Below are 12,945 nucleotides of genomic sequence, written 5' to 3' on the forward strand. Positions count from 1 at the left end.
ATATATTGTCTGAACACAATCACCCGATACTATTGGATCGTATGTTGCTATTGCATAAAAGAGTGCAAGGTACGCCAAACGAAGAGCGCTTTGATCTTATACGATTCTTAGGTTGTAGGATACACGATATACATATTTTTGTTTTCTTAATCTAGCAGTCGTCGTGTCTGTGTAAGATTTCCAGCAAAGATGTTGGTCACTGACAATTTTATATAATATGCTTCATCTGTGTACAGGAACAATGTGTCAGAATATTGATTTTCATTTTGTAAGAACTTCGATTTATATCTTTGTTGCTTGGTCATTATTTTTGTTAATTTTATATCTGTATTAGCTCTTTTTAAGCAAAAACTCTTCAAGAGAAGTTGAAGATTTTAACAGAAATGGAAAGCCTCATTAAAAATGAAATAAATGGAAGTCTTGAAATTTAAAAACGAAAATACCTTTATTTAACTGGGTTACGTTATTACAAAAATAAGATAAGCCAGATAGAAGGTTATATAAGCATCATATACCATCATCATTATCTCCTTTTGCACACTCGGTGGTACATATGGTACTGTATAAGTATTTCAAATGCAACATAATTTTTCCATCTGTAACAAAAACGTGAGGTGATCAGTTTCACGGTTAACGTGCCAGTCCGGAAACAATAAAATATTGCGGTTAGTGAAAACTATAATATTGATATTTCACATCTACCCTGCAGGAATAGAATCCAAGACCTCAAGAATAGAAGGCAAACACGATCACCACTCCACAACGAGGTGGATTTATCTCCACTTAATTTCCTTATTCAGGAATTTTACCTTGTTGAAAGCACTCGTTGTCGTTGTTGAAAGCACTCGTTGTCGTTATTGAAAGCACTCGTTGTTGAAAGCACTCGTTATCGTTGTTGAAAGCACTCGTTGTCGTTATTGAAAGCACTCGTTGTCGTTTACCTTGTTAAAGGCACTAGTTAAAATCACTCGTATAAGGGTTTTGGTTCTATTTCATTTGGTTAAATATGTTCACTGAACTTTGTACAAGAAATTAAGACCAAAAAAATTTTCAATTGAAGCAATGCAAAATTCGTAAATCTAAAGTTAATTTGGTAAATGTCATCGTGCAGTTACTTAAGTTTTTCCATGCGCAGGTGCAGCATAAATTTATATTCCATAGTTTAATATTAAAAGACACTTATATAATAAAATTACGGAACCCTTGGATTAATTGTATATTAAGTGAAAGTTTGCTTTATAAAACGATGATATTATTACGAAGATGGCCTCGGAATCTGCAGTAGGGTAAAGAAGTGTTAAATAAAAAGACAGGGCAACATGAAAATAAAAAAATAAAACTTACGGTCATCGATTGTTTGTTAAAAATACATGTAATAAAGCGCTAATATTTTTAAAAAATTGGTGCAATTTACAATAAATGTTAATTCTTTTGTTTGTTATTTTCAAACTCATTGCAGGGCAAATCGATGAATTTCGCATTCATTCATCATCATTATCACATCCTTATACAAAGTTTGTGGGGCATAAAGCACTGCATTGGTTCACCAATCGTAGGATATTTTGATCATGTATTTATTTATTAAACTTTTGTTTAATTTTATTTTCAGATTGGGGGCTTATTGTCAATTTGCTATTTCTTCTTACTAACCGATAGGAAAAAATACGGTATTTTTATTAAAGTTTCAGTTTACATATAGATTTTAAAAACGAATTTATAAATGTGCCGTGAAATTAATAAATAAAAAATGTCTTCATGCGTTGGTTGCCTTGCATGCGAAATAATTTAATTAGATTAATATTTTCACAATAAAAAAGTTTTCAGCTCTTAAACATCGCTAAAATCAACAGATTACTAAAATCAACAGAAGGAAAAATTGAAGAAATACGGATGTTCGAACATAGGTAAAATGGTAAATATTACACAGTGTGTAAAGTGGCTACTAAAACCAGCCAATGACAGATCATAAGCCCTGAAAATGCCTAAACTTTCATTATTCCTTCTCTAAAATGTTATCCCTCCTTGTTGTATTTTGTTTATAAAAAATGGTGTTTACAAATGTAAGCAAAAAAACTGGGTTGTGGTCCCGTGCCTAGTGTTGCAGACTCACGAATCAGAGGTCCGAGGTTCGAATCTTACTCTATCCTAACTTGATTTCCCCTTTATAATGGATATTTTTGTATAATTCGTTTAAAATTGACCCGAAATTGAAATATTTGGGTAAATCGCAAGGATGGAAGTTTTTATTTTTTAAATTAAAAAAATATATAAATCAATCGAAAAAACAAGATATGCAAATTTGAAAAAAAAAGATATATATAGCTACTTGATTATAAAATGCAATATTTGTAATCAATGAATGAAGTAATCAATGAGTAAAATATTGATTACTAGTATTTAATAAGTTAAACAGAATAAAAAGAAGGGAATTGGAATATTTTAAGGAAATTACAGTAATTGTTTCTTCAGACATGATTTAAGTAAAGTTGCCTTAGAATTTTTTTTTTCGGGTGACCTGATCAGTATTACGCATAGTTACACCAGTCTAAGAATAATGAAATATTGCAACCTCCTTATAAACCAATATTTTATATCAACCTTTCCAGGAACCGAACATATGACCTCAGTATGGAAGACGAACATGCCAACGACTACACTACTAAGCCTACTTTTCTCCGCTTAGTATATTTTTTCAAGATTTTAATATGTAAGAGCCATCTAGTCGAAAAAACTCATCCTGGATACTCCATAGTTATATTTCAAGCACAAAACGTTATTCTTCATCCGCCTGACGGAAAAAAGTTTTCTTTTTATTAAATGAATTGAGTTTTCCATTTAACCCTGTTTTACTCTTTAGAATATCAGAACTCCAATCAGATTCTGCAATTATCGCCTCTTTATTGGTGATCTTTTATTCCGAGAGCATAATATTATAATACTTAACCTATTTACATAAAATCCTTGATTGGATCCATGGCACTTTATTTAATTGAACTGAAAAATTAGTGCTTCAATGATCAAGGCTAGGATTTATAGTGAGATTGTAATTTCTAATTACAATTTAACAAGTCAAGAGATCATTCTGGCGGATAAATAATTAAAATGAATGAAAATAGCCATGAGTAATTCGTCAATAATAATTACAAGATTGCATGTCCTTATATATAAACGTGTTTTTTAAGAAGAAAAAAATATTTAAGCTCTTATTATTACTGATTTTTTTGACAAAGTGGGTAAAAAATACAGTAATTGTATTTGAATTAGTCATGGATTTTAAATTACGATTTTTATATATTAACACTTAATTTGTTAAAGCTTAACGATAGCAGAAAAAATATAAACTTATTATACACACTCCCACACTACCAGAAGTTAAACTAGAGGATGGGTCATGGGGTATATCATAAACTCTGAATTCGGGCAAAAAAATTTCAGGCCCCAAAATATTTTATATGTTACCCGAACATTGTTGAACCATGATCCGAATTCAATTTTTAAAAATGTAAAAAATTGGTTTCTGGGTTTAGGTTGAAAAAAATTGGAAAATTTACTCAAAATACATTCTTAAATAATAAATGGTATAAATTAATATTGTACAACTGTATAGTAAATTAACTAGTATGTAGTAATGTTATTGTTTATTTTTGCATAAAAATGTCTGCCTTAAAACAAGTTGAACCTAGTTAGGCAGACTAGACATGATCCAGAGAAATCTATTACCTAAGTGTATACGTAGTAGATACAGTAATTGTTATGTTGTTAATAAACTATGATTATTATTATAACTATTATTATTATTAAAATTATTCAACAATGTAAATTTTATATAAAATTTCCAAGAACTGTTATCTCTTATTAACTTCAGGACGCCTGGAAGAATGACTAGACAGGTGTCACAGTTTTGTAGCAACAATTCAGACAGTGTATACTTGTAATGCAGTATTTAACAGACTCCAAAAACTCAGCAATAGTGGGCCACGTATCGGATATATTTAATGTATGGTAGTGTTTCTACAGAACAATCCTTTTGAACTCTTTCAAAGATAGTAACTGGCAATTTAACTTTTACTACGAATATTATAAGAAAGAGTAACTTGCAATTTTTTTGTTATATTAATCCGATAAAATATTTTGTCATTAATATTAATTTTTACATTTATTTTAAAATTGTTTTTAACTTCTGAACGCGTTATATATTTAAGGAGTGCTATTGTAGTTTCTTCCCTATGCACCACTAAGTACGATTAGGGAAATGGCAATAATTTCTCAAATATTGCAATTTTTAGGACATTTTAAAGGTTCCATCCACCAGTACAGTATCCGATCACAAAACAATATTCTTACGGGAAACGTAAAGTTAACAAACTTTAATTACTAGATTCTTGCAAGACTTATCTTTTAAGCAGCTTAATCAATTGCTACTAGGATTAAGAGAACTCGTTTTGGAATATAAAAACAGGAGGTGTGAATTGAAAAAAAATCAAGGCATACTTTTTTTCAGTTCAGTTCAGTGTCGAAATACGGCGTTGATTGGCTACACAAAAAAAAACTGTAAATAAAAAAATTGCTTTATTGATGCAGAGAAATGGCTTGTTCATAAAGGATCTACAAATAAAATTAAAAATGAAATAAGAAAGCGTTTCCATGAATTTGTCTTCCCAAACCCACGACCCCCCATTCACAAAACCAATAGCTACTGCCTAGACTACAACGCTAGAAAATGACAGGGTCGAATGGGCTTGAAGCTTAGTATATCAATCACATAACTCAAGATCAAGAAAAAAAATGTTTGAAATTAAAACATCGGCTCTTACACCATTTTGATTTGATTACATTAAACATTTTACATTCTAATTGATGTGTAATTTACTATCTGATTCGAAAATGCATTTAAAATACTAATTTAATTATTCCTAGTTGAAAATATTTATTTAATTATTGATGTGAAACATAATCTTGTATAAATCAAGAATGGCGACGCGTTGAACTCAGAGTTCTATGAAATATCATCTTGGCTGGTTGCTTCATTAATCTGGAGTGTTTCCCTTGGGTCATCTGGTTTGATTTGCCGTCGGGTCAAGTTGATCGATGCTTCCATTAAAATCATAACTTCATAGCCCAGAAAGGTCTTCGAGATAACACGAATAATAAGTATTATGTGGCGACGATGACAGTTTCTTGATTCATTCTTTACCAAATAACAAAACACATTTTTTTCTGTATATTTATTATGGTTGAATGATTAATTTATGGATTGCATCGTCATCTTAACCCTTGATTCAACATTGAATCAATTTAAATATAAAACATGGCATTGGCCGTGCTGTATTTGAGACATAATTGTGTACAAATAAAATAATATTTATTAAATTTATAGGTAAAAAAGGGACTGTGAATTTAAATTGATTATTGATGTGATATCTAGAGACATTGTATTAACATGTATGAAAATAATCTCAATAACTCATGCGATTCGCAGCCCCTAATGTTTAAGCTAAGTGATTTCCTCTATTTTGGACGCGTAGTTCACCCGGAATGAAACGTTAAGAAATTGGCCGTTACTAGAAGTGTTACGTCGTTAAAAAAAATTGAATAGTAACGTATTTTTTTTACCAAAGTAGGCATCGTTTTGTCAACTAACGTCACTCGTTAAAGTATGTCATTTTTGTTACTTTTTTATCTTTGAATTTAAAAGCAAGGTTTTAATATATTTTTAATGAAAATGATCAAGTTACACTGATGTATCAATGCATCAATTATTATGTTTATTTTTATTTTGTAACTACAGTTGTATTTTCAAGGAAAAAAATAATATTGGGGAATGAAAAAGCTCAAACAATTTAGCCATAAGAAAAAATCTTCACTTGCCTAATCAAATTGCAAAATCGTGCTCTGCGAAAGAAAGTTACGTTAACGCAACTCTAAAGACTGTTAGTGATCAGCCGATTCCTGTTGAGTGTTAAGTATTCTACGATTTACCGGGCAAAATGAAGAATACAGTGCTGTATTTAATAAGAACTTAAACCATGGACATGGTGTGTTTTAGACTTGATGGCTACTTCAGGTAAAATTCTAAAAAAGGAAATCGTATGGTGATTAGTCCACCTAGTGATCTAGTGGTTAGTGCGTTTGCCATACAAAAATCTCGGGTTTGATTCCTGGCACAGTTGACATGAAATATTTATTTTAAGTGGTGTATTTTATTCATGGTAATATTGCTTAGCCCTAGGACTGGCATGTAAGCGTAAGACGTAATTGATATAGACTGCTATTATTATATCATTTTAGTTCCCCATAATCTCTCAAAAATTGTGTTCGTTTTTTAAAAAAAGTACTGCCATTATATAAAAATATAATATTTACAAATAAACCAAAATTGTATGACCGATTATAGCTTTCTACATAATCTTGAATTTAATTTCATGAAAATTATACCGTTTATAAATGAAATATAAAATATACGGTTTATTGGTAATTTAACGATTATCTTTTAACAACGGTATTCTATACTGTTATTTGCGACTGTAATAATGAAGTGTGTTTTTTTGTAACAGTGCAAAAAAATTAAACACAGAGTAATAATGGAATTCATGTGATTTCAATTTATTTACTTCATGTTTATGTTTTCTTATGCGCTTTTAAAAAAACTATGTAAAAACACGCATTCTGTTTTATTTTATTTATATTCAAAGTGTAATACTTACGTACGATGGTTATTTAGAGCGACACGTTCTATTATAATGTACGAATCACGGAATAATAAAATAGTAATCATCATTGAGTCCAATCTTAGCTATTTCTCTATTTTCCCATATTTTTCTAATCGGGGGAGAAAAGTACAAGTAAAGACGTATTCTAAAAAATCTACACTACTCGTACTTTGCTTTAGGCAGCCACGAACTATGGATAGTTGATAAAATTTTAAAACAGCTGCATAATATAATATGTTTCAATTTACCTTTGTTATAATTAACTTCACGTGAATCATATTGAAAAGTTCTCTGTAATCAACACTTTCGTCTTGATGTTAGATATGTTCAACATAATATACTATCGTTTTCATTGCCGCGACGGTAGTGAAAATACCAATGAAAAAAAGCCTATCTGTGTAGGTAATTTAATTTTGAGTAATTTTTTCATTATCGTATGTTTTCTAATGTATAATGCGTTTTACGCTGGATCGTGATATGATTTTTGTGTTTTTCATTGAAAAGTTTGAGGTTTCTTAATTTCTAATATGGTCAGTACGTATTTTTTAAAATGGATTATTAAATATATTATATAAATAAAATACGAGTGAAACTTGGATCTACAAATTTTGAATATTCGGTGACCGGTTTTATCGCTTTCGCGACAACTTCAAGACTGATATCTTTATGAAGGAGTTTATTAACTTTGTCAACTTTTATTAACTTTTTTTGCACCATAACAGACCAGGAGGCCCAATTACAGTGGTGAATTACATCACAAAACACCCAGGCTTGAGAAAAATCACATTTTAATTTTTGTGTTCTCACCGGGAACGAACCCGGAACCTTCCGTGTGTGCGTCAAGCGTCTTAACCGCTACACCACGGAGGCCGCCGTTATTTATATACACTAAAAATATAATACCTAAACTCATTAAAAAATCATTATATTAACTCATTAGTTAACCCGAAAAAAAATTTATAATGATCCTTAAGATAAAATAACTTTATTTAATTTACTTTCACATTAATTTGAATTCTCTATCCTTACCTCTGTTTTGTATAAATACATTGAACTCCTAAATAAAGATACCAGTCTCGAAGATGTCGCCGAAACGATGAAACCGGTTACTGGATATTCCAAATTTGTGGATTAAAGTATCACTCGTCTTTTATTTATATGATAAATGACAATGAACTTCCATCAAGAATTTTCACTAACATACTTACATATTTTAGATTATTTTATACGATAGTTTCTCAAACCTATAAACACCAAGTGTTAAACTGAATCATCTAAGATAAACTGCAATTGGTGTAGGTAACGTAATAATGCACTTTCATCTTTTGCGCTTTATTATGTGCAATTTTTTAAGACAAAGAAATATTCAAGTTGTTTGCATTTATTTTTATTTTTATAATATTATAAAATAATTATACAAAATTTATTAAAAAGTTGTTCTCACCAGAGAAAATTGTTCTTAGGAAGCTGGTAGAGTGTTTATAATGTTTGTCCCAACCCACTACCTTGAGGTTCGCAATAATGGATTTTTAGGATGATCGTCTAACTGCTTTTATGACTATGAACTATTTACACCATTATTATTATTTTCATATGTTTATTTCTTAAAAGTCCTAAATATCTGGAAAAATGGAAATCGAATTGTGATTGATTTGTTGTGACCTCGGACCTTTGATCAGTGAGTATAACCTGGTTAAATAAGTCGTAAGATTTATATTCTTATTTTAATGTTGTTTTCTATTTTGTGATATACGAAGAGAATGCGTCTTGGGTATTTATTAAATCGTTCAAAATGATAAATATTGTTTTTAATTACGTCTTCCTTGAGTTGATGTCCTTGCAAGTTTTCGTTTTTTGAAAGAAAAAAATGATTTATTTGTCGAGATTAATATTGTCACCTTCATAATGGTCCCTATTAAATACAATGCACTTGTGCTAGCGCTTCTTCCAATCCTCGAAACACTTCTTTAACTCTATCTTTGGGATAGCCTGTAGATCTTTCAGCGATGCGCTTTTAATGTCATATATGCTTGTAAAACGACAACCCTATAAGGTACTTTTTACTTTTGGAAACAGAAAAAAGTCACACGGAGCCATGTCTAGCAAATATGGAGGCTGGAGCATCGTTACAAGGAGTTACAACGAGTATCTGATCAACTTCTATTCGCCGCTATTTTTATTCAGAATTCAACAATTTTGGAACAAATTTGGCTGCCCGCGTTCCATACCCAAAACATTCGAAAAAAATTCATGGCATAAGCCAATCCATATGTCAACATCATCAACGACTTTTTTAATTGTGATACGGCGATCGTTCATAACCATTTCAATAACTTTTTCCACGTTTTTATCGGTTGTTGGTGCGCGGGGGCGTCCGCACCGTTCGTCATCTTCAACGTCTTCAAATGTCAATCTTGGAAATGCTTATACCACTCGTAAACTCTTGTTTTACTTAAAGCAAACTCACCATAGGTCTTTGTTAACATTTCACACACTTTGTTACCTTTTTTTTTTCACAAAATTTGCTACAAATCCTTTGATACATTTTTTTTAACAAACTAAAATCACCGATCTCATAAAAACACGTTTAACCTTAGCGGCTGCCACGGACAAAGTAAACAATTAATACAGCTGAATATTTTAGCGTACTTCAGGGAGATGTATACCAACATAATATAAAAAAATGTCAATCGGACTCTCTAATCTTGCGAAATTAAAATATTTCCACACACCTCGTATGTAATCGATAGACTTAATAATTACTATACCGATTTACAAACGGTTTTTTTGCAAAATGATTAGCTTTGTTCTAGAAATTAAAATCTTCGATCTGACCAATAAAAAAAAATGAGGGGTCTAAATTAATATTTAAGGCCCGTTTGAGTAAGTAACAGTAAAAAATTGAACGTAATACTAACAATAATTTTGGAAAGAGAATCTTTTTTTCATGGAAAGAGTGATTATTTTTTTTTGATTTGACTATTACTAGCAAATCACATTCAATGACAACCCGGCCTTATTTTTTAAAAACCAAACCTGTTTCCATGGTTACTTTTAGAGACTTGTTTGAATAAAATCCCATAGATAGTGCTGTCGTTTTAGCAAATAGATTTATTTACATTCTGACATTTACATTAAATGTTGTCAACTTTGGCAAAGTTGAGTATTTTATATTTTGTTCATCATGTTCAATAATTATTGGGACAATTTTTATTAGCAGCTACTGGTGGATTACTGGTAATGATTAGTATCCACAACATTATCGTCGATCAATTGATCAAATGTCAAATCTTTAATTATAAAAGTTATAAATCAAAACAATGAAATTGATGATCGTCGGATAGTCCAAATTCTCTACTTTTATCTAAAACGTGAAAAACGCACATTGATGTTGAATATTGCGATACCGCAAAATCAATAATATTCATTTGCAAATACGTGAAGCAAGGTAGTGAGTGATATGGCTGTTTTTTTAGTGTCAGGTTAGAATGAATCTGCCGATGAAATCAAACAGCATCAACTTGGACGATATATTAGTAGCAATAAAGCAGTGTGCCGTATTTTATTATTTTTAATTCGTGAAATACAGCCAACAGTAGTTCATTTTGCAGTTCATCTTGAAAATGGAAAACGAGTTTTTTTCCCAATGTGCTTGAAAAAGCAGCAACACCACTACCAACAAGTCGAAATGATACATTTGCTAAAACATGTTTTTATTCAGACATACCAACATTTTTCATTTGGAATGCATTAAAAAATCATTTCAACCACGCAAACGGGGAAAGAAAGTTGAGGGTCAAAGAAAAATATTTTTAACAAATGCTTTGGAAAGATTATATAAACAATAACGATATTTTCCGAGAATTTTAGCCTTGTAAATGACACGTAAGGCTACTACTTTATACAAAGATCCGTATATATTATTTTTTGAAATACTTGAAGACGGAAAGGTTAAAGTCAAAACAATCGTCGTGCGTGCATAAGAAGATGTATGAATGTAGAAGAAGCGAGGTCTGTATGCGAAGACAGGTTGCAATGACATTGTATCTTCAGTGTCTACTCCTTTGAAGAAATGGCGTGTTAGTTTGTTTGTTCAGAAAGCGCAAATGATAAAAAAAAATCAGGGAGAAAAGATGATAATACCAAAAAAACGTTTACCTACGTTCTGTAGCATCGAGTAGCAATAGGGAAGAAAATGATTCAATCAAGATTTAACAAATTGAAAAAGTATTTTTTTACTACTTGTCAAATAAATATGAAACATTATTTTTATAGTAAATTAACTGTTTTAATTTTTTTTTTAACCTATCTCCCCTTTTTGGTCTGGCTCTAAGTCTCATATAACACAGTTTAACATAATACGGCACTTTTCACATAATAGGACACTGTCTGCCGTAAAAAGGTCTCCTGTACAATATTTTAAATAAAACACTAAATTCTGCTCATTTAATCTATATACGAGTGTATACTTAAATCTAGCTAAGCCAAAGCATTGTCGGGTTCAGCTAGTATTTTTAAACAAATAAGGTAAAATTTTGTTGTATTTAAAAAAAATAAGTGTTTAGTATAGGTTAAAATAAATCTCTTTAATCTAGTAAAGCGGACGTTTCCTATTTCTATTTGAGATAAATTCTACATTTTTTAACGTCCAAACATTTCATAAATTTACAAAAAGCAAATATAATTCAAACTTCTTATTTATTTTTAAAGAGATGAAAGAAAAAGGCATGTTTTGGTTCATTGGTCGCTTACGATCCGCCGGGTTGGATTAACAAAACTGACCAAAAGTATTCTTCTAAATCAATTTGTTTCGTTTTTGTAAAAAACGTAATACATAGATACTGTGCACAACCATGACATAATTTTGGAGATTTAGTAAACGCAATTTGGAAAAAAAACAAAAAAATGAGAGCCTAAAAAATTTAGGCGAACCGAAATTGCAATTATTATAAACAATTAAATACAATTATTACGTTGATCATTGATTTTATAAATCATAATCATTTTTATAAATGCTCATATTCAAATATAATACAATCTGCGAAAGTAATATTGGTATACAATGTTAAAAATGTAATATTATATAATGTCATAAAAGTAATTTTACTTAATTATCATCCAAAGAAGAAAAAATATAATCTGATTACTAAAACATCGACTAGCATGAATTAAAATTTATTTATTTTACGAAGTTCTTAAATATTTAAAGAACTATTTAAATCGAGAATTAACTGAAAATAAATGCACATTGAGACAGTGTTTTTTTTTCTTTTGTACCACAACAGGCCAGGAGGCCCAATTACAGTGGTAAATTACAGCACAGAACACTTAGACTTGAGAAAATTACATTATTTTTTGTGTTCTCACCGGGAATCGAACCCGTCTTGACTTCTAGACTACAGAGACCGTTAAAGATTTATCTAAGGCTCAAATGCATTTTTAAGTCAACGTTGCAATACCATTAATTTTAACCTAAAAATATTTTGCGACTATTTCATTAATCACAACAAATAGCCGTGTAAAATAAAAATCGAGTTCTGGAGATTGAGGCTCAAACCTTGGTCCCGAGATGCACAATATTTGAGTAAAATACAGGACCACAACCTACTGAGAAAACACAAGTTTTCTCTTCTTATTACTGTAAAATAATAACCATTGTTAAAAGTTATTACCCTTAAGTAAAAATAAATATTACTTACCAGTTTTAAATGCGTTATCTCCATTGCGTATTTTTCAACACTTTTCGATGTTTTTTAAACATTCACAACGTCACTTTTTTACTAAATATCTTTTCACTGCGTTCAATAATGCTGTCACTGTTGAAAATAAAACATTCACGTTTTGATCATTAAAAGGTATAAGATAGTTCTATTATTTTAATTATTTTGCAAGAGGTGTAAAATAACTATGTTGGTATGTGAGGAAGTATACAAATAAATAAGTACATAAAATAAATTTAAAAGGAAAAAAACGTGATATGATGGCTAAAACGGAATATTTATTTAGGAATTTATTTAAATTTAAAAGAAAATAAGTAAATAAATATCCAGAATCAAAACACAATCAAATTTCTAAATGTTTTAATAAAAACGCCAGTATGTAGCGGGAAAAAAATAAATCAATGTGACGTATAAATTTATTATGCAACATATTTTAGTAATAAAAAAAAACAGAAATTAAAGTTTTTTTTCTTGATTTTGTACCTTCTTTTTTTGGGTTTTTTTCCTATTTTTGT

At 30.1% G+C, this 12,945-nt stretch overlaps 1 protein-coding gene across 1 annotated transcript in view; it reads right to left on the reverse strand.

Annotated features, from left to right (window-relative positions):
* The window catches only part of GV1 (nuclear protein GV1), a 29,364-nt gene extending 16,795 nt beyond the window's left edge, over window positions 1–12,569 (reverse strand). The window contains exon 1 of the mRNA XM_088235351.1: window positions 12,410–12,569. Within this exon, the coding sequence (XP_088091477.1) occupies window positions 12,410–12,433 (24 nt within the window). The 5' untranslated portion in view covers window positions 12,434–12,569. The remainder of the gene's footprint in view (window positions 1–12,409) is intronic.
* Between the last annotated feature and the right edge of the window lie 376 nt (window positions 12,570–12,945).

Source organism: Micrasema longulum, unplaced genomic scaffold (genome assembly GCF_059751315.1).
Source record: "Micrasema longulum isolate JH-2025_06_02 unplaced genomic scaffold, ASM5975131v1 h1tg001361l, whole genome shotgun sequence".
NCBI lineage: Eukaryota > Metazoa > Arthropoda > Insecta > Trichoptera > Brachycentridae > Micrasema > Micrasema longulum.